The sequence below is a fragment of the Chrysemys picta genome, chromosome 4 (genome assembly GCF_011386835.1).
Source record: "Chrysemys picta bellii isolate R12L10 chromosome 4, ASM1138683v2, whole genome shotgun sequence".
NCBI classification, from domain to species: domain Eukaryota; kingdom Metazoa; phylum Chordata; order Testudines; family Emydidae; genus Chrysemys; species Chrysemys picta.
In genome coordinates this window covers 34,439,200-34,461,662 of record NC_088794.1, presented here as the reverse complement: position 1 = coordinate 34,461,662, position 22,463 = coordinate 34,439,200, and the positions used below count along the sequence as shown (strand labels likewise).

Below are 22,463 nucleotides of genomic sequence, written 5' to 3'. Positions count from 1 at the left end.
TGGGCTGATTGCCAGGAAAAGGGGGGGAAGTGAACGAGTGAGTTTGTGCATATTCAAGAGCATGGAGCAAATATAATGTAAGGTGGTGAGTAAACTTGCCTGAATATTTATAGGACAATATGGTATGAAAATATCTCTTGCCCCTGAATTTTTCACCAAATAGGTGCCAGAAAGCAGAAGCTTTAGTGATGTGACCTGATTCCAAGTTCTGCAAACCTCCGCTCCTCATGGAAGCAGCCCTGTCTCTGGAACTGTGAAGTCAGCATAGCAGTGGAAAGCACAACAGTCAGAAGTCTTTTAAATCACTGATCAGCAGGGCCAGCGCAACCCATTAGGCGGTCGCCTAGGGCGCTACAATTTGGGGGGTGGCGACCGCAGTGGTATTTCGGCGGTGGGACCTTCCGCCGCCTCTATGGGGGAGTGGCATTTCGGGGTGGGACCTTCCGCCGCCTAGGGCGGCAGAAAACCTGGCGGCGCTCCTGCTGACCAGCATACAGGAGATAAGATCGTATATGGCGAAAATGTCCCCATTACCCAAAAGGAATCTTTGCTGCAGTGGAATCCCAGGCTTCAATGGCACTTGCTAAGGAATCGGCTTTGTAATAAGGGATTTCCCTGTTAAGGCACAAGTGCTACAAAAGTAGCCCTAACATTTTCACATGCCTGCTCTGAGCTGAATAAAGATAAGCCTGGCAAAGCATTGCTGAAGTGCTGCATTACTGCTCCCAAGGCTGCAGGGGTGCAACTGCTGTGACTAAGCCTGCAGGGGTCGGCCTTTCAGAAGTGCTGTGCCGAGTCTTCATTTATTCACTCGAATTTAAGGTTTCGCGTGCCAGTAATACATTTTAACGTTTTTAGAAGGTCTCTCTCTATAAGTCTATAATATATAACTAAACTATTGTTGTATGTAAAGTAAATAAGGGTTTTAAAATGTTTAAGAAGCTTCATTTAAAATTAAATTAAAATGCAGAGCCCACCGGACTGGTGGCCAGGACCCGGGCAGTGTGAGTGCCACTGAAAATCAGCTCGCGTGCCGCCTTCGGCATGCGTGCCATAGGTTTGCCTACCCCTGGACTAAGGGCTTGTCTTCACTACTGGGGAGATCGACGCTGCTGCAATCGATGCAACGGGTGTCGATTTAGCAGGTCTAGTGAAGACCTGCTAAATCGATGGCAGAGCGTTCTCCAGTCAACTCCAGTACTGCACCGGAATGAGAGGAGTAAGGTAAGTCGACCGGAGAGGGTCTCCTGTTGATGCAGCACAGCAAAGACACCGGGGTAAGTTGACCTAAGCTATGTCGACTCCAGCTACTATATTCACATAGCTGGAGTAGCATAACTTAGGTCGACTTACCCCGGTAGTAAAGAAAAGCCCGCAGTCATAGCATATTTTGCTTTTTTATTGCAGTTGTAGTTTGAGTGCTTTACCAACATTAATTAACTTAGCCTCACAAAACATGTGTGAGGCAGGTAACATTATCCCCATTTTACAGATGCGAAAGTGAGGTATAGAAGAGGTGAGATGGAAGGATGTCTGTTGGCAGAGCCAGGAATGGAAACCATGTCTCCAGGCTCCTGGTCTTGTGCTTTAATTACTAAACTATCTCCTTCCTCAATGCAGCATTAACACGGGACTGCTCCGAATGAAGAAGTACCGCCTCATCACATTCAACTGCCCTAATATCCACAAAAACACCAGCTTCAAGTAAGCAATTCAGATTGTGTGATCTCCATGGTAATAGGTGGTCATGTTGATGTACGTTAACATTGTGGCATGCACCAGTGTTGAAGTTAGGTCTTGTCTACACAGAAACTTACACCAGTTTAACTAAAATTGATTTTTATTTTGATTTAGTTAAACTGATACAAACCCCTGAGTGGACACTTGGTTTAAAACTGGTTTATATTGATTTAGCTTGAGCTGATTCCTTGCTGATGGAGGTTGCGTCCATACTGGGGGGTAGGGGTGTGTGTCTGTACTTTGTGGTAGCTAAAGTGGTAACTAACATCAGGTAAAATCCTAGAGAAGACAAGGCCGTTTGTAGTTTTCACGTGTTTTAGCAGATTGAGGTTAACCCTAGGCTCCCGCATAATCTTGACCCTGACCTGCTAACACATGTGAAAATAAACTACTCTGTCTTCGCTAGGATTTTACCTCATGTTACTTACTATGTGTTAGCTAACATGAGCAAAAAACATGCCTTTTTTCTTAGTGAAGAAAAGGACTGAAGCTAAATCAATATAAAGTGTTTTAAAACTGATTTTAGAGAGAGCATCCACAGAGCAGTTCTCACTGGTTTAACTAAATTAGGTCAGATGTACACATTTAGTTAAATCTGGTGCAAAGTCTGCATGTGGACAAGGCCTTAAACACGGATGTCAATGCAACAGGGAAGATTCAAAATTCGATGGCAATGGATTAACTCTGGTATATTACGTGGTTTCGCTAGCCCACTCATTCCAGACAATACAGTCCACTGTATGCTGATGGAAGTATTCTGGGGGGTAGGAGATTGTTTGCCATGTAGTGGCAGTATCCCTAGAGAGCCAATTATTGACTTGCCAGGAGCCATGCGATGTTGTACATTTCTTTTTGACTTTGAAATACCCTCCATGAAGATATATTTGCTTTTATAATTGAGGAGAAGAAATGTAAATCTTCTCCTTTCCCCGGACATTTTTTTTCCAATACACAGTTTATAGCAGTTCACTTTCTTTGGTTTTTTTTTTTAATAACTTGTGTTGTGTCTGGTGCTTTGGGGAGCACCTGCGACAGAAAGCACTTTATTACTTCTCTGTTTGAGTTCAATGCAAGGCATTCACCGGTTGCTATCAAAGAAAGGATGAGTCTATGCAGCAATTTAATCAAGCAGCATCTGAAAAATTAAATGGGGTGGTGATTGATATGGATTCAGGACTTCTTTTGTTTGAATGGGTTTTAGGTAAAGAACTCGGTAATTATTTTTTGGAGAGGAGGGCAGGAAGGATGAACAAAGGAAGCCTGTTTAGGCAAATCATTTTCATCCCCTTTACAGTCAAATAAAAGAAAGGGGAATAGGTTGCTTCTCAGCAAGTAATGAGACTTGTGTCATCTTTGGGAGTTGCTCCCCACTAATGGAGGGAATAAAGAAGGCTCCTAAGACACTGCATGAGGGTCCAAAGGATTCCAAGAGAAGTGCACATTAATGCTTAGAGCAGGGCATTCCCATTTTGCGTGAGGCATTGGCATTTAGTTTGGTGGCATGACTGTCTGGCTACTGGGGGACACATCCAAGCAGAGGTAACCTATGAAAAAAAATCTTTTCTGATCTACAGAAGTCCTGGACCAGGCAGGGAGGTCCAGACAGCCAAAAAGTATCAGGCAATGAGGAGCCACTGATTTGTAAGTCGGAAAAAGATAAAGGAAGCCTGGCTGTTGTAGATGAGGGAGGCAAACTAGTTCCATGTATTCTGGAGCTGTGTTTTGATTTGCCTTTATGCCAGAGGGGGAAGACGTTTACGACCTGATCTGGTAAACTGTTCAATGTAAGTGGATCTCTGTGCCCCCAGGGGGCCCCTCACTGATTTCAATGTGGCTCTGCACGTACATAGGAGTCTGCCCATTTGGAGTAGCTGGCATGATGGGAACCTTATTTTGGATTGATGTCGTGCTTGGGAAGGAAAGAAGGATTTTGTCTAGGGCCTGGCCAGATTACTGTAAATCTAAGCCAACCTAGTTGGGTAAAATACCAGGATCTCATCTGCTTCCTCTGGGCACAACTTCACAAGTAAATAAATAAACATATTTATTAAAAAGCGTAGGGGGGGTTGGAATAAAGTCTTCAGAAGCTGATAAAAAAGCCCTAAATCCCACTTAACATAGACAGGAGCAGCAGGTTGGAATGACCCTAAAGGGACATGCAGAACTAATCTGGGTATCACTCTGGCTCAAGAAGAATTGACTTAGACACATTCTCCATTTCTCAGTTCCAATAGAAACGTAGGGTATTGGAACCCTCAGCTGGCCCATGCCAACTGGCTTGGGCTAAGGGGCTGTTTAATGGCAGTGTAGATGTTTGGGCTCAGGCAGATGCCTGGGTTTTGGGACCCATTCCTCTTGTGTGGTCCCAGAGCTTGGGATGCACCCCGAGTGTCTACACCACCATTAAACAGCCTGTCGCAGGGTAGGTACACCCCGTCACGGGGAATGGGTCATGTATGGGGTGAAGAAGGGAAAAAGAGCTGAACAGCAGTTTGTCAGGTCCTTGTTTGTGACCCTGACTACAAACATGGTAGTACGGCCTAGTGGCTAGAGTCAATAAACAGCCCTTTCACTCAGGGCAACATGGCCTAATGGCTAGGGTCTATAAGTGGCCCTTTCATTCAGGGCAGCGGGGCCCAATGGCCAGAGTTAATAAACAGCCCTTCAGCTCAGGCAGCATGGCCTAATGTCGGAGTCAATAGGGTAGTCCACCTCTGTGGGGTTGTGTGGCCTATTGGCCAGTTGGGAGAGTGGGACACCCACTTAGGGGAGTGTGGCACCCAGGGGAGAGGGACTTGGGCCCTCCCTGCTCCTCTGAGTCCCAGCCCAGGGCCCTGGCGATGGTGCTCACCACCGAGTCAGCGAAGATCCTCCTGAAACACGCTGACCAGTTCTCACTTCCTCTTACCAGAGAAGATTCTAAGCCCTCTGGACTGCTCCTCCCCTTTCTCCCTCGGTGAAGCTCTGTGTTTTCCCCAGGTGTCTGAGGTCTCCAATGGCCCAGCTCCCACTGGCGTGGTCTCTTCCAGTCAAGTAGTCTGGAGTCCGTCTAGGCCTCTGCTCCTGAGGTCGGGGCCTGCAGCCGCTCCCTGGAGAGGGCCTGCAGTCTGTGTTCTCTTCCTTCAGCAGCCTGCCTAGACTGAACTGGGCTGCCTCCTTTTATACTCCAACTCTGCTGGGCATCCTCAGCCTGGAGGCTGAGGGGAGGGGCTTCCTCAGCCTGCGAAGCACAGTTAACCCTTTCGGGGCTGGTGCAGGGTAGGTACACCCCGTCATACAGCCCCTTAGTGTGAGCCCCACAAGCCCGAGTCAGCTGGTGTCTAACTGCAATGTAGACATACCCTTAGGGCAAATTCACTGTTGCTCTGTACAGTCATTTACACCAGGCAAAGATCAGGGAGTGCACTGCACTCATTATGCACTAGTGCGAATGACTACAGGGTGATGATGAATGGGGCCCTTAGCCCTCAGTGGGCTATAGAACCCGTGGGTATGAGTGAGGTGAGGAAGAAAGGATGAAAGCTTTTGACCTTGTCTATACCCAGACATTGCACTGGTTTAATTAAAATTGGTTATAAGCCAGGTTTTTAAATAGATCAGATTGCATGGGAAAATGAAATCAGCCAAGTATTAATTAAATTAAGACTGTGCACACACAGTTTTGCCTCTGCTTAACTTAAACCTTTTGTAAAAGCATATCTTTCATTAAACCGATGCAACTTTGTGTGTGAACCAGGCCTTAGTTTCTCCCGCCAGCAGTAAGTCACTACTGCCAGGATGTCTTGTACAAAAATACTAAAGACATCTTGCGTCTTTCACACAGTGTTGCAGAAATTAAGGGGAAAGCGCAAAAAACCGTCATCAAAGAAAGAAGGCAATTTGAGAATTAAAAGCTGCCTTTTCAGTGAGGCGCTTTCATTATATCTAATGTCATTCACACTTATTTCCTCTTCTTTTACTGGGGGAGGGGCTACCTGTAGCAAGAAGGTGATTCACTACCTTTAAGAACATTTCCCACAAACACTATGTCTCATTTCTTGGTGTGCAGAGGGATGTCATGATTTTTCATCTCTGGAGAGGAGACGGCATCCATATTCATAGGAATTCACTTGAATTCCTTCCATTTTGGAAAGGAACAAATAATTATTTTTAAAAACCCAACCTTACGAACAAGACGGGGCTCTGGAGATAAGTGAGCATCTTGAGCTAACTCTTCCTATCTTACTCTTATATAATTATATGATTCCCAAGGGGGGCCTATAGTTGAATTATGGGGTGTTTGAGCGGAGGTGGGAGTGCTGGGAAGCAGACTCTATAATTCAATTCTATATACCCCTGGGCACATGCATAATTACGTTATAAAGTAGTTTTGCCAAAAAGAAAAACAATTAGAGAACACTATGTAGTTTACTGTTTACAGTTAAGAAGGATGGTTTAATTCTTTGCACATACACAGCGGTAAATGTAAAGTGGAACAATTCAGTGAGCTCTGGCGGAAAAGATAGTAGTGAGATTTTATGTTGCGTGTGCACAAGGCATTTTATATCCTGAATCTAAACTTTGGCAACTTATAGCCAATAAAGTGCTCTAACTGGATGAATGTTCTTAACTGGTTTATAATCATTCAAATCAGAATTTTAATATCAAGGAGAGCTGTGCACTATGGATCTGCAAGAACCCAACTAAACCTGAACAGCTCTCTGGCTTTGTATTTGTTTTTCCACGGGGTTTTTCTCTGCATCAGGGTGCCATTTATGAGGCCAAAATAAAGCAAGATCTATTTGTACCAGACAGGAATTGAAAAGTTTGAAAAACAACTTGTATATAACATGAACACAGGTTCCAATACTAGACCCCTAATAAGAGGGGAGGGAATGCAGGTGGAGATAGGGGGAGTGGGATACGTGAAACAAGCTCATGCCATATACAATAACATGTATAAAGAAGGAGGGGTCAAGGCAATTTACAATATTGCCTCAGATTCACTTGGCTTGGAGAAGTCACTTCCACCAACATTTTTAAGAGCAGACTCTGATTTTGCCGGGCACTCAATGTGAGAGACATTCTGGCTTTCTATGGGCCAAGCACAATAGCTGAAGTCACATCAGCTGGGAGCTGCAGGTGCTCAGCACCTCTCTCAAGCAAGTCTTAAGGCATCTCAGGTTGGGTACCTAGAAACAGAGGTTCCCAAAATTACACCTCTACCCCGATATAACGTGACCCGATAGAACAGGAATTCGGATATAACGCGGTAAAGCAGTGTTCCGGGGGGCGGGGCTGCGCACTCCGGTGAATCAAAGCAAATTCGATATAACGCGGTTTCACCTATAACGCGGTAAGATTTTTTTGGCTCCCGAGGACAGCGTTATATCGGGGTAGAAGTGTAATTAAAGCTTTAGAAAACACTGTTCTTGACCTCTGTGCATGTCAGTTTCCTCATCCATAAACACAGTCCAACAATATTCTCACACCATTCAGGAGTATTGGGAGGCGTAATTTTGCAGACCACTTTAAGCTGGGGAATGACAGCTCCTATAGAAGTGCAAAATATTATTATTACTATGAAGGGGTGATTCAATGACACAGACCTCTTTGAACGCTGTCAGAGGTGGCCTTTTCCTAGCAAGGTGTTTAATTTACCTCTGACAAGTAGCCACAAGTAAAATAAGGAGAGGTGCTGCCGTGGAGACACAGAACCGTGAAATGTTATGTGAGCAACTGAGCTCCCACACACTAGTATTGCCAATGTGTGGAAAGTCTGGCAGGTCTGTATGCAGTAGTGACTTGTTATCAAGCAGGAAACTAATCTCTTTGTACTGTGGGGTGACACAGGACTGGAGAATTTACCTCTAGGTCATTTCATCTAGTCACCCATACAGCATCACCTGCAGTAAACAGCTAACTGCCTCCCACAAAAAATGAACTCAGCTGCAGCCAGGAGCTGTCAGCAGTCAGCTGCCACACACAAAACATGCTCATCAGGGAAGCACTGTGCCGGGATTTTGTCATTTTAATTTTCTTTAATCAACGTGGCCCTACAGAGTCATATTATCAATTGTTTCCTCTCATTGTCCCCCTTATCCCTTCGTCTTTGCCTACAGTTTCAATAGATGTGGTAGAATCAAGCACGTCTACGCACCAATTTCTCTGTCGGACGTACAGCCCATTACATGGATGAGATTAATGCACATGCACAGACCCGTCAACCTGGGCCCGACTCTACTGTTCTTTCGCACAGCTCTGCCAAATGACTTGCAGAGTTGCTGTGTCCTTCCCTTTTCCTCCCTTCTCCTGCATTTTGCTCAAACTGCTCTTCCGTTCCCTGTTACCAAATATCTTTTTATAGACCCTAAGGGGCCAAAGGAGGAGTCACATGACTCATTCCCAACCTATCAGCCAACATTATTGCTTCCCTAAAAAAAATTAGAGGTAGTGCATGGCGTAAATTGTTAATATTGTTCTCTTTCTCTCCTAAAAAAGACACTGCCTGTACCAGACTGCTGTGCCTCATGCATAATTCATCAGGTTCCTTAATGTGCAAAGCTCTTCTCTGCAGCTCATTTCTTTACAGAAGAATTAGCCATAAAAATCAGGTCCCGCGTGAAAAGTGAATTTTAAGGGACCCATTGCCTGCCTCAACAACAAAATAGCATCAGGGAATGGAGATATCCAAGTGATTGCAGGGCAGCAGGCTGAGGGTGATGGCAGAGCTATGGAAGGTGGAGGAGAAGCAAGAACAAATGGCACATACCCTATGTTGCAGGTGGGGTTGTAATACAGGGCACTCATTCAGTTGCAAACAATGCTCCATGAAAGCACTAGACTGAAGCTCATGCAGGGCCAGGTACAGAATAGAGCCATGCGCTCCCACCAAACAGGCACCACTTTTCCCTCAGAAGATAATGGAGAAAGTTGCTTCATGGGAGCACTATCAATTCCTCAGGGAACTGGCACTGCACATTTTGCGGAAGCCCTTTGCAATGTTGCCACAGGTTTTTAACCATCTCCAGGCTTAACTTTAGGCTTTTGAAGACTCCCAGATTTCAGCTGGACACTAGTGCACCATCTAAGTATCCGCAATTGCTAACTACGGATGCTCTGTCAACACTGATTCTGATCCACCCACCTGATCCATCCAAGCCACGTATCAAATCATTCTCTTCTCCCACACCCCTTCCCTCACCTTCTATACAGCCCCAATGTCTGGATCCTCACTTCTGTCCGAATTTACCATGTGACACCATATTCTTCCTCCTTCAAACAGAGTTCATCCAAAAGGACTAAATATCCTAATCGTCTCCTCTGACTAGCAATAGGAGATTTTGAACAGTTCTAAGCGAAAGAGGTGGAATTACCAAATTGCCTCCTACTTCCTAACACACTATTTGTCATCTATTTGTTGTCTCTTCTCTGCATATATTGACTGAACCGCCTTGTATATTTTAGGAGTGATAACTAACAAATGCCTTACCAGCATGCCATTTTGGGTAGCTGGCAGAAAGCCATCACTGGGTGGGTTCTGTGGCCTGCATTATGCAGGAAGTTAGACAAGAGGGTCATAACGATCCCTTCTGACCTTAAAATCTGAAGATCTATGGCTACATCTACACTACAGGGGGGAGTCGATTTAAGATACGCAAATTCAGCTACGTGAATAGCGTAGCTGAATTCGACGTATCGCAGCCGACTTACCCCGCTGTGAGGACGGCGGCAAAATCGACCTCTGCGGCTTCCTGTCGACGGCGCTTACTCCCACCTCCGCTGGTGGAGTAAGAGCGTCGATTCGGGGATTGATTGTCGCGTCCCAACGGGACGCAATAAATCGATCCCCGAGAGGTCGATTTCTACCCGCCGATTCAGGCGGGTAGTGTAGACCTAGCCTATGAAAGCCAATGCCTAGTGCAGACAATGCCAAACTTGATTCTCTCCCTCTGTTTGTCTGCTTTGACCACAATGGCCTTTCCACACTGCATTTACAAGTGGATGCTTCTATGAACTGATCCATAAGGTCACTATACCCTTCTCCTTCAAATCTTTTGAGACCCACCTCTCTACCAAGATGCTGACAAGAAATTAGTCAACTAAATATTGGATTGAGAGCAGTTGAGGCTAGCCAATATTTATAAATGTATAAATAAATATATATATATATATAAAACAAACCAACAAACAATGCTATGTTAAAAGAACATGTAAGGTTGCAAAATCAAGCACTCAAAAGTTAAGAAATTGCCAGAATTAAGGTTGCCTGAGCAACCTTAAGTCAGCCCCCTTGTGTGTATGCATTTTGATACACTCAATACCTATGTGATCACGTACTATTTTTTTCCACAGGAACCTTGTCTCCTTCAGTACACAGAACAAATAATGCTCAGTTAATGAGCAGCTGTTCAGTATTTTGTTTTTCCTTCATTATTCAATGTATGGCCCTAGGCCTTATTTACTGTAATGCTATTCAAACCATGCTCTACGGACAGAATTATTCATTTTATCGTGGCCTTTTCTATGGCATTCATTACTACAGTATCTGAGCGCTTTATTAACATTAATGTCACAACACCCCTGTGAGGTAAGGGGGGGTCTCATTAACCCCATTTTCCAGATTGGGAACCAAGGCAGAGAGATTAAGGTCCAAAGTATTCACTGAATTTTGGATGCCCAATTTGAGATACCTGGGACTTGATTTTTCAGAGGATGTGACATTATACCGCACTTTATACGTCCAAAGCATAATTACCATTGACATTAGTTGCAGTTGAGAGTGCTCAGCACTTCTGCAAATCAAACCCAAGCATATCAAGTCAAGCACCCAGAAAATGAAGAACACCTAATTAAATTATTGAGCACCTATGAAAAGTATGGTTTAAATGACTTGCCCAGCAGCACTTAGGAATTCTGTATCAGAAGAAGGGATTGAATCCAATTCTCCAAGGCAGCATTCAGCTGATGCAACTATAAGACAAGTATCCCTTCTCTTTCCACAATCCCCTGCATCATTCACTCCCCAGCTTCCAACATCCTCAACAAATGAGGCTGGGGTCCTACAGATAACCCTGATTCGCTCCCAATGCAGGTCCATCCTGTGCACTGAATGGGCTGGAGGCCTATGGAAAATATAGTATGTGATCATGTAATTAAAGACTGTATCATAAATGTAGTTTTGGCCTTGAAAACAAAAGCAAAAAAAATGTCAGTGTGCCTATACTAAAGTGTTGTAAAAGCTTTAAAGAAACCTTGTCACCTAATGTTTTTAATCACATAAGTCTAAAACATATGTGATTTTCCAGTTGACTCAAAACTGTCATACTGAAGTAAAAAGCCCCTAGTAGATCTCCATCCATCATAAATCACTTCCAAGATGGAAGAATACAGGGAACCCATGTAACTGTCGTCACCAACACATCAGCTTCTTCTATACTGGGAATTCAAACACTGGTAACCAGCAATTGGTGTAGCTACATCAGTACAGACCCCAAGTATAGACAAGGAAAGCTGTAAATTTGCTCCGGTGGAGCTTACCTATTACAGAAAACAAGACAAACTCACCAGTATAAATTGTGTCTGTCCTTGTCTACTCTTGGGGTTTGTACTGGTGCAGCTTTACTTGTTGTTGGCCACTGATAGTTAAAAGCAGAGCTGAGCCCATGTATAGACAATGCCTCAGTCATTGCCTATTTGGGATTACATCCCTCTAACACAGCACAGAAAACAAGAACACTGTCGGCCACAAAAATAACGCAACATCCATTTTTACAGTAATGAAACAATTACTGGCTAACATGAACTGACTAAACCAAGCGGCACCAACATGATTGCACACGAGCACAAGAAGGAAACACGTTTTTCAAAAAATTCACTGTTTACTGAAAAAGCAAAGGATCACATGACCTTCACTCTGGCCTTTCAGAGAACAATAGGAGCAGCTTGGCTTTGAGGCTGGCCATAAAAATCTAGTTAATTTGTTTTTGTTTCTCCTCCTCCCTCCCCCCGCCATACATAGAGGAGAGGCCTCAGTCTGACACATTTCCATTTAACACTCAATTAGATGCAACACAAAGAGGGAAGCACCATCTATAGCTGAAACAGTCTGAAGGGGAGAATATATGATACTTCAGGAGCAGTAGCCTGCCTAGAGAGAGTCATTTAGTGGCTAGAGCACACCAAAGGGCATTAAGACAGATGGGCTCTACTCCTGTCTCTGTCACTGGCTCTATGCTTCAAACAGAGCAAGTCACTCAGGGACTGGTTTTCAGAAGCCCTGAGCTCCTAAAACTCCAATTAAATTCAGTGGGACATGACAGGTCAGCACCTAAATTCATCAGGCCCTCAACATTTCTGTGCCTCTGCTCCCCCATCTGTAACATGATCACAATAATGCACCATCCCTCTTTGTTAAAGCACTTGGTGATCTTTGAATGGAAAGTGCTATATAAGTTATTTTTATTTCCTCTCTCCAATTTAAAGTTGTGCTCCCCAAGGAGTCCCATGTTGAGACACAATGCTACTTTGCAACAGCCAATGAGCTGAACAATTAAATGAAACACTATAAATTATTGGATCACTGGGATCTTTGGGGTGAGATTAGAAAAGGAATATGAGACTCCTTTTAAAAAAAATCTAGTGCATGGGAGACATCTGGAAAACTGTTCAAATATTGAGCCAGATGTTGGCATGTTTGTGGCGAAGTGAATGTTTTCCACTTGAATCACAGCAGCTCTTGACATGCTTGCTGAGAAGACGTGTCTCTCATAAGCTGCTGTGGAGCTCCTACTCCAGAGATCTGCAGCACTACTGTGGGGGTTGGCCCTACCCGTGGAGCCCTGATTGTCTGGGGATTGGCAGAGGGGAGCTGGCCTCTTCACCTTCACACAGCCTTGCTTGGTTGGCTAGAGAAGCTGGCAGGAAATCCCATCCCTAATTCTTGCTACCAACCTCTCCTCCAATCTGAGGATGCGGAGATGCCGTTCGAGAAGGGACGGGTGAGCGGCAAGAGGGAGGACATGCTGCCACTGTAGGCTGAGAGTCTGTGCACATGGTCCCTCCAAGTCAGCGGCACACACAAGAATCAGCTGCTGCCCTATGGGAAGAAAGAGCCGTGGGATTAAGCTCACTAAAACCAGGTGTGAGGATGCTGCAGCACAGGCTTCCGTGCTGGCAGCACAAGCGAATACCTACACACTGACTGTTGTACTCCCACGGTCTGTTCTTTTCAATGACAATGGGCATCTGTCCATGCTAATAGAGACAATGGGAGAGATCTGTGCATTGCTGGCAATTCTTGCTTTCACAAATGATTTAAGAGTTTGGAATAACCTAGAGCCAGCATCACACTGCACATGAGAGCACATATGGCAATCCAGGAGGGGAGAACCGGAGTTTATCCAGATCACCCCCTATTTTCTCTGGAGAACAAGAGGAGGAGGATGAGACGCTCAAATGACTTGCAGGAAAAACATATGCATCACATGGGTGTTATATTTGTGATGCTCTATCAGACTATATTGAGAATCAAACTTATAGGAAGAGAGGCACAGATTTTGTCCCCTCACCCCACCCCCATTCCCATAAAAGAAGTCAGTAGCTCATGGACAATAAGAAAAGTTAATTCTCTCTCAGGTTTTGTGAACTCTTGTGTCAGTCACAGACTGGTTTTTGAATAAGATTCAATTCTGATTCTTATATGAGTTATGCTTCTGTTATTACTGGAAATAGGTGTGTGATGAACAGAGTATTTTTAGCATGCTTTGCAGCAGGCTGGCTAATCTTTTCTACCAAGCCTGCTCTTTGTAATGCCAAGATAACAGCAAAAGCACCTGGAAAAGATACCAGGCTTAGATGCGGGAAGAGATCGGTTTCAATCATGTGCTCTGGGACAATCACGGGAAGTCACAAAACGAGATGAAGCAGTCAGCCGAGCTGTGCCTGCAGGGCTCCAGAATCAGTGACTTACCCCGGAGAGGAGTTCTGTTGCGGCAGTCGACAGGGCACATTGTTAAGATGTGGTTCCCCGAGTCATTTCGTACCTGTGTGCGGGCATGGTATGGGATGCTCCGCTACTGACACATGTGGTTTTTGTTCATATAGTCCAGCAATGCATGTTTGATTCCCCCAGGGATGAAAATAAGACTGAGTCTGACTCTCATTTACATTAAGGCCACTTTAAACTATTCTGGCTGTGAAAAAAAAAAATCATCTCCCGGGGAGCAAAGCTATTTAGCTGAATTGTGTCCAGCTCCGTGATGCTCATGAGCCCTAAGGTACAGTAGCTTGTTCATTTTTCTGCCAAGTATAGGTTACGTTAAGCATGCTGGACCTTTGCAGCATTCTGCTAAAAAGTATCTTGGTAACAGTGAAATTCATTTGTCTTTAAAATTACTGGAAATGCTCATGAAACATAAGTCATCCTCCCCTCCTTTACTCCCCTCCCCCATCCATATTATATATTCATATGGTTAATACAATTATATGTAATAAAGGTAAGCTGTGGTTGTGTTTGAAACATTTTGGCAGGTAAGTTATAGTCTCGAAGACCAAGGAAAAATATTGGGGAGCATTAGATATATGAGAGTAAGAACACCAAAAGCAGGATAAAATTAAAGATGAGGTCATTTAAAAGGCTGGAAGCGCTCCAATTTCCCAGCAAGAAAGAAATGTAGTAAGGGCACTGGAACACTGTCCCCCATTGGGGACTGAAAGCAGATGAGGTTTGGACACAAAATTTGCATTTAAGTTTATGATGATGTTGGTACTTAAACTGTCAGTCTAACTTACCTTTTTTCCTTCTTAAATTAGAACAGCATAACTATACACCGTAAGTGCTTTGTTCTCTCTTTAGAGATGTATTGCAAATATTTACCCTTCTTTTAAGTTGCAATAGATCATCACACTCGAGGGGCTTTGAGTAGGATGGCAATATCCCTTAGAGATGAAAAAAATAACAGAAAAGGAAGCTGCAAAGCTTTGATTTTTGTGTGTGTGGGGGGGTTGCTTTTGTTTTGTTTCTTTTCTTTTTTTTTAACCCTCTGTTTTTAAGGTTCCCAGGATATAATTGTGCAGACTCCACAAGTATTAGTACATTTGCATTTAAAACAGTACCAGTTTCTTTTTCTTGTACCTGCCGAGTGCTAAGTGCAGGGTTCCGTGTTCCCGTAAACAAGTGGGATACCATTAGGAACACCTACATCGCTGCACAGTGCAGGGAACTTTGTACAGCTGATGACCATATTGACAACTCCTAAAGAGCCTTAGGGCCAAGCTTGTGTCTCAGCAGCACATGCTTAAGTAACATGGAAATCACTGGTGTTTCCACACAGCTCTTTAAACTAGCCCCCTAGGATAATCTTTCTGCACTGAAAGGGTCTGATTCTGCAACACTTGCACACATGTTTAACCTTGCACACTGTAAGTAGTCCCATGGACTTCAGAGTGTTGAGGTGCAGTACACAGACGTCAATGAAGTTACTCAGTGTAAGATCAGGTATTTATAAGTCTCTGCAGGATCAGGCCCCCAAACACCTCCTACTCCGTCCTTTCGTAAATTCACTTGTGTAGCGCTGGGAGCAGTGGTATGGGAATTCTGTGCATGCGTCTGTGCGTTCATTTTTGTTATAGTTATGTTGTCACTGGGTTATTTGATTTGATCTTGAGGTAATTGATGGGTCTGCATTTTTTATTAGTGTGTTTCTAAAAGACAGTCTTGGGCTCCCTGAGCATTGCATAGGAACTTTTACTGCATAGTAGTAAAAATAGAAATAAATAAATATGGCTCATGGAATCCAAAAATGCAGCTCACTGATGTCTTCATCTTTAATCCTGAAGTGTAGCCTATGATAATACATGTGCACTACTTCAGCCTAATTAGTGTGGCCTTCTCTGCTAGTGTTTACAATCAGTATAATTCATCATATTGGTACTGTGACACCAGCAGCCAAGGTGGAAACCCACTAATCAAGATGCCACGGTGCATGTTGGGTACAAAGAAAAGCATCTACAAGCTACAAACTACACTTCAGACCGGTGTGTTGAGGGACATACATTTCTACTGCATAGGCAGGGGATGGTAGTGTTGCACTTAGACTAGTTTTACAAAATTTGTGCATGAAGCTGGGGTCTAATGGTTCAGTCCTGCAAGGTGCTGAGCACTCCAATGTCATGGATCAGGAGGTAGGTGGTCAGACCTAGTGGTCACAGCAGTGGTGGTTAGGCCTAGTGGTCAGAGCAGGAGTTGGGAGCCAGAGCCAGGAGTCAAGCCAAGGGTCAGAGCCAGGAGTCAGTAGCCAGGAGCTATGTTTAGAAGCAGGGATTTGGAACAAGGCAGAAGGGCAGGAACAGGACAGGAAGGCAGGAATCAGGTACAAGGCAGGAAGACAGGATTGAGGAGTCAGGCAAGAAGGCAGGGTCCGATATAACAGCCAGCTAAAGATTCACATAGTTGCTTGGACAACTTCCTGTGCCTCCTTCTGGCTTAAATTCTGAGTCTGAGGCAACTGGAGAAGCCAGAAGTCTCCTCTGATCGGCAGCTTTGTGGGAGATGCCAATGGTGAGCAAGAGTCCACCAGCCTACACTCTCCGCTGGTACGAGCAAGGTGCCAAATGGTGGCTGCAGTATGAGGACTGCCTGGGGTCCTGTGAACTCCACATCTGCTTCCTGATCCAGACCCAAGAGAACTCCCATGGCCATGGTAGGATGAACTTCTTTCGCCTGAATTTCAGAGGTGTGATGGTTTCTTTGGCATATGTCAATGGTCAAAACAGTGTGTGAAAAGGAGACCATAGTCAAATACTTGGGGGCTCCTTACTCCACACACACAATCACCTGTGTCATTGTTTGAGTTCAGAATCTTACTGGGTGGTGGTGAGGATAGGGAGTTGGATTCAATATATCATACAAATGGTAGGTGATGAGTGCAAAGATTTTCTGACATTGGGTTTGAAACACTTGTCAGTATTCTGTAATGCCCTGAGCTACATAATGTTAGGTTATTTAATCCAAAGTCTGTTCTGTCCCCATCTGCAGCCTCAGTGACACCTATAAAGAGTTGCGCAGAAGTAATTTTAAATATTCATACAGTGTACATCAGCCATGAGTCCCAGTAAACTTACAAAGACACCTTGGGCATCCTAGGCAACCCCTCTGCAAAAACAACACATGCTCACATACCAGCGTTTTGCTGTGTACTGTAATAAGAGCATATTCTGCTGCTTGCAACATTAAACATTATTCAGAGAAATAACATTCACAGTATTAACACAACAGTATACACACTATGAAAAGCCTTATGCCCTTTCTTCTGAAGCCAAATGGGATATAGAATTCAATTCTTGCCATTTCTGAAATGACTAGTCAAGCATTTGGTTCAACATTTTAACATCACCTTCCTCCTCACTCCATCTACTACAAAATAACATCATGAAGAGGTATTACTGGACTCCTACAAGATTTTGTTTCAATCAAACTTCCGTTTTCTGCTGAGTGTTGGAGATGTCAACATTCCCCTGTATCTTTATCTCTTATGCTTTGGCACCATGCAGCAGCACAGAAGTAAAGGTGGCAATACCATACCATGCCATCCTTACTTCTGCGCAATTGCCTTCAGAATTGGGTCAGAACCCCTACAGTTACAACACTGTGAAATTTCAGATTTAAATATCTGAAATCATGAAATTTACAATTTTACAAATCTTATGACCATGAAATTGACCAAAATGGACACCTACTCATAGCAAAGGAGAGATTTAACGATATATCTGAAGAAGGGGACACATCCTTTCCCAACCTTGTTTCCCATCCTCCTCTTTTTCTCTGTTTTCACACATTAAAGCCTTCTATTTTGGGGGTTGTTTACCATCGTTGGTCATTTACTGAACGTATTTACTTCCTGGGGCCTGATCGAAAACCCACTGAAGTCCGTGGAAGCCATTTCACTTTGGACCAGCCCCTTGACCACTATGCAGGGAGAGAGCGGGAGACACAAACGATTTGGTACACTGAACTCCATTTTTATTATATTAGATATACATACATATATACCGTATGCCTTGTCCTGTGATTGTACACAATCACATGAATTCTTGATTATTTGTATATTTTAATATGACAATTCAGTCATGGATTAAATTTACTGGAAAAATTATTCTGAACAAGAAACTCTCTCAATTGAGAATGAAACATGCGTGAGATCATTGCTAGTAGGATGCTGCAACATCTAGAATGCTAACTATTTCCTTTTAACTTCAGCCTCTATTCCTCCTCCCTCCCCATCGTGCATAATCAGCTTTAAAAGTTCATTTAACGTGAATTGCTCACTGGGGTTATATTTGCAGATGAAATCTGTCCTAGAGACAGTTATTAGCAGTGGTTCATGCACTGCTTTTCATCACTGGGGCACAGAAACCCCACACTTTGTGAAGGTATGTGGACAATGTCTGTGTCATTCTGACAGGGTCAAATTAAAAGCCATAACAGAGCACAGAAGGGTTTTTCTCTGCAGCTATATAAACACTTTTCCTTGTACAAGCACAAAGAAGAAAAACTGCTTATTGGTCCTGTGCCAGGAAAAGAATGTGACATGGAATATTTATCAGAATAATTTTTAGATGGGAGAATTTATTCATTCAATCAAAATTGATGTGTAGGAGCTGTATGGAAAGGAAAATTAATGTCAAGGACCAGTCTAAATAGTCTCGCTCTCATTAAAAACACACCTGATTTGAGAAGGGTTTTTTGAAAACAGACTTACAAGGGATGAACTCACACGCCTCAGTAAACTATGGATGACCTGGATAACAGAGATTCTAGTTAATTAAAAAAAAACCAGAAGAAATAAAGCACCAGTGCTAAGCAGCTGGATTTAGTCCCCCAAGAGACAGTAAATGCAGTTAAGTTGGAATAGCTGAGGAATAAAGTCTCAGAAACTGGACATTCTCAAGCAAAGCCTTCAAAATACTTTCCAACTGTAATCTGAAGGGACAGTGTTCAATGCCTTTAACGGTATTATATAATACATACGACTCCCTGACTCTCAGAAACTTGCAAACAAAATTTGCCTTTGCTCACAACTTTATCTGCTTCCTTTTGCTATATTGGGCCCGATACTCCACTCTATCTCACGGCTTTTATGACACTGGAATTCCACTAAAGTCACTGTAGTAAGTAAATAAACACCTGCATAAAACCCTAACAATGGAGTGGAAAAATCAGGCTCATTGATTGTACTCCTCTGCCTCTCCAAAAAATGCAATTTGAAATTCACTGAGCAGCTTCTGTTTACATTGTGCATAATAACTGATTACAGCAGGTCTGTGTAGTTCTGGGAATAACATTAGTGAATTTACAATTACGGCTAAAGTAGAACCATCAGGGGCAGCGCAAAACATAGTGGTTCTGGAATGTTTTCAAAACTCCAGAGCCCTGCCTGCAGGGAAGAATCCTATAGACTACACTACACCACTGTACAATAGACAGTTTCTAAAGAAAGATTTTAAAAGGCAGTCACCTGATTCCTATATTAACCTCCATTTGTGCTTTTGGAAACATCCCCACTATAGGTTTTTTTGATCCATCCTATAAGATGGGGTGGGCAAACTATGGCCCACGGGCCGGATCCAGCCCGCCAGGGCTTTGGATCCAGCCCGCAGGATTGCCACCCCCATGGCGCTGCCGGCCCCGCACCACTGCTGGAAACGGTGGCACCACGTCCCTGAGGCCCCTGGGGTAGGGGAGCAGAGGGCTCCATGCGCTGCCCTCGCCTCCAGACACCGCCCCCCACAATTCCCATTGGCCAGGAATGGGGAACCGCGGCCAATGGGAGCTTTGGGGAAGGTACTCACAGGGGAGGGCAGCACGCGGAGCCCTCTGCCCCCACTCCCCCAGGGGCCGCAGGGATGGGTGCTGGCCGCTTCCAGGAGTGGCGCGGAGTGGGGCCAGGGCAGGCAGGGAGCCTATCTTAGCCCCGCTGCACGCCGCTGTCACCCCGGAGCCACTCCAGGTAAGCTAGGGTTACCATACGTCCTCTTTTCCCGGACATGTCCCGTCCGGGGGGAATTGTCAAAAAGCCGAACATGTCCGGGAAAATGGCGGCTCTGCTCCTCCCCTGACTCTTCGGCTCTGTTTAAGAGCCGAGCTGCCCGAGCGCTACGGGCTTTGGGCAGCCCCCATGCCTCCGGACCCTGCGCCGCCGGAGCCCGGGAGGGAAAGTGCCCGGCTGGGGGCGCAGGGTCCGGAGGCAAGGGGGCTGCCCAAAGCCTGAGCGCTACCAGCTTCACGGTTTGCCGGGCAGCCTCCAGACCCTGCGCCCCCAGCTGGGCGCTTCCCCTCCCGGGCTCCAGCTGCGCTGGGGGAAGCACTGGCCGGGGGCGCAGGGTCTGGGGGCTGCCCGGCAAACCGTGAAGCCGGTAGCGCTGAGACAGCCCTTTCCGCGTGGCTGGGAGTGAGCAGAGTTAGGGCGGGGAAGGGGCGGAGTTGGGGCGGGGCTGGAGGTGGGGAAATGGGCAGGGCCAGGGCCCGTGGAGGGTCCTCTTTTTTTATTTATTAGATATGGTAACCCTAGGTAAGCGGCGCCAGGCCGGAGCCCACACCCCAAACCCCTCCTGCACCCCAACCTCCTGCCCCATGCCCTGCATGCAATTTCCCCACCCAGATGTGGCCCTCAGGCCAAAAAGTTTGCCCACCCCTGCTATAAGATCTAGTAGAAAATTTACATCCTTACCATAGGATAAAAGGGATTGCCCTACAGTGACACCATCAGGAAATAAATCAAATGTCTGTAGAAGTACAGTTTGATCTAGTCTGAAACTACAAACACTATTATGCATTAATCATAATTATACAGTTGTATCAGGGTGTCACTACCAAATTAAAATTCTTCAGGTTCCCTAATCCAAATTGTGCATTTCCATCACTTAATGTGTTTGGATTTTTTTTTTACGTTTAACCTTAACTCTGAATTTCCTGAGTTTATAGTGATTGTTTTGGGGACAGTTGACGCTCCCCTGTAATGTTTTTTGCCCTAAGTCACTCATATATATACTTAGCTCCAGGATTCTTTTTTGTTGCTTTGTACGTGAAAGCTTTCACAACATTGCATTTTAGTAATAATGCTATAAACGAAGACTGTCATCCCTACTGAGGCGGGTCTAAACTTAAAAAGTTAAGCTGGCCACGGGTGTGGTGTGGATATGCCAACAAAACCCCCAGTGTAGACGCAACTATGTCAACAGATGACGGCTTCTGTCGATACTGCTAATGTTGCTCAGGAAGGTTGTGGTCCTACATTGACAGAAAAACTCCTTCTGCCGGTGCAGGCTGCATACATACTAGGAGACTTTGCAGGCATAGGCTCTTTAGTGTAGACACATGCTGAGGCTATGTTTTTACTTCAGTTAACTCGAATTATCTACATTCAAGTTTACTCCTCTCAATTTAGGCCAGGTCTACACTAGGAATATTTTGCCTATATGGTTATACCAGTATGCTATACCAGGAAAGCATTCCTATCATGGATTCAGCTTACCTAACATAAGTGAGCAAAATAAGTTAAAGCAGAAAAAGTGTGGTTTTGCCCATAGAACTGTGTCTACATTAGGTGCTTTTGCTGACCTACATGAGGGGCTGTTGGTCACACATCACACTTCTTCACCTCCCTGGCTTTGTAATTGTAGTGTAGACTTTGCCTTAGCCTATCTTGAGTGAAAGCAGCCATACTGAGAAATGACCCTGGAGCTCACAGAGTGATTGTGTTACTGCACAGAGGGACTGTATTAGCAGTACAGAGCGACTACATTAGCAGTTGCTGAGTTGTGCTAACTCGAGCTATAGGTTAGCCCAGGGATCTCAAACTCAAATCACCACAACGGCCACATGAGGACTAGTACATTGGCCCGAGGGCCACATCACTTAATCCTTTTCATCCAACGATACAAAAGTATAGTTAAAAATGAAGAGTAATATAGTATGCTATTAAAAGTCAATGAATTAACTTTTTAAAATCTGTAATACGAAAAGTCAGTGCTAATTTTGACAGTCATTTCATTTTTGGCCACTTAGCTGGCAGTGTTAATTTGTTAACTTTGTATGAGTTAAAAAAAAATTCTGTCAGTCTGTGATGGGGTATCCATCCCACACAAGCCCTGAGTGGGTAAATGTGGCCTAGAAAGGGCCAATTAACCTTATATGTTGCAAGGGATTGATAAGAACTAATGGAAGATGAAGCCCAGCAGGGGGAAGACCTGGGCTGGGATGATAAAGCCAGAAACTGACAGCAGAAAGGAGGCTGCAGAGTGGAAGTCTGCAACCACTCCCTAGAGGGAAAGGGAGTTGGCTAGAGACAAAGAGGAGGTCAGGAGGAGAGTAAACCCTGTGGTTCTGTCCTGGATTAGGGATTCTTACAAGAGGCCTGAAAGGATGGGATACCCACAAGGAGGTATACCTGCGGTGAGTGGACCCCTTTACACAGGTCTGTAAATGTACCTTATAATTTCAGTCCAGCAGTGTTTTTTCTCACTTATGCTTCTTCACCAGTACTATATTCTGCAACTGGAATTTAGGGTCTTGTCTAACTCCCATTGAAATCAATGGAAAGAATGTCATTGACTTCAATGGGGGTTGGATTAGACCAGGGGTAGGCAACCTATGGCATGTGAGCTGATTTTCAGTGGCACTCACTCTGCCTGGGTCCTGGCCACCAGTCCGGGGGGCTCTGCATTTTAATTTAATTTTAAATGAA

At 44.6% G+C, this 22,463-nt stretch overlaps 1 protein-coding gene across 18 annotated transcripts in view; it reads right to left on the bottom strand.

The window, feature by feature from the left end:
* The window catches only part of TSPAN4 (tetraspanin 4), a 716,150-nt gene that overhangs the window by 147,452 nt on the left and 546,235 nt on the right, over nucleotides 1–22,463 (bottom strand). For 7 of the 18 annotated variants that reach the window (XM_065594660.1, XM_065594659.1, XM_042862176.2 and 4 more), the window contains one exon: nucleotides 12,673–12,817. The exons of the other annotated variants lie outside the window; for them this stretch is intronic. In XM_065594660.1, coding sequence (XP_065450732.1) covers nucleotides 12,673–12,774 — 102 coding nt within the window. In that variant the 5' untranslated portion in view covers nucleotides 12,775–12,817. The remainder of the gene's footprint in view (nucleotides 1–12,672; nucleotides 12,818–22,463) is intronic. 18 annotated transcript variants of the gene reach the window in all.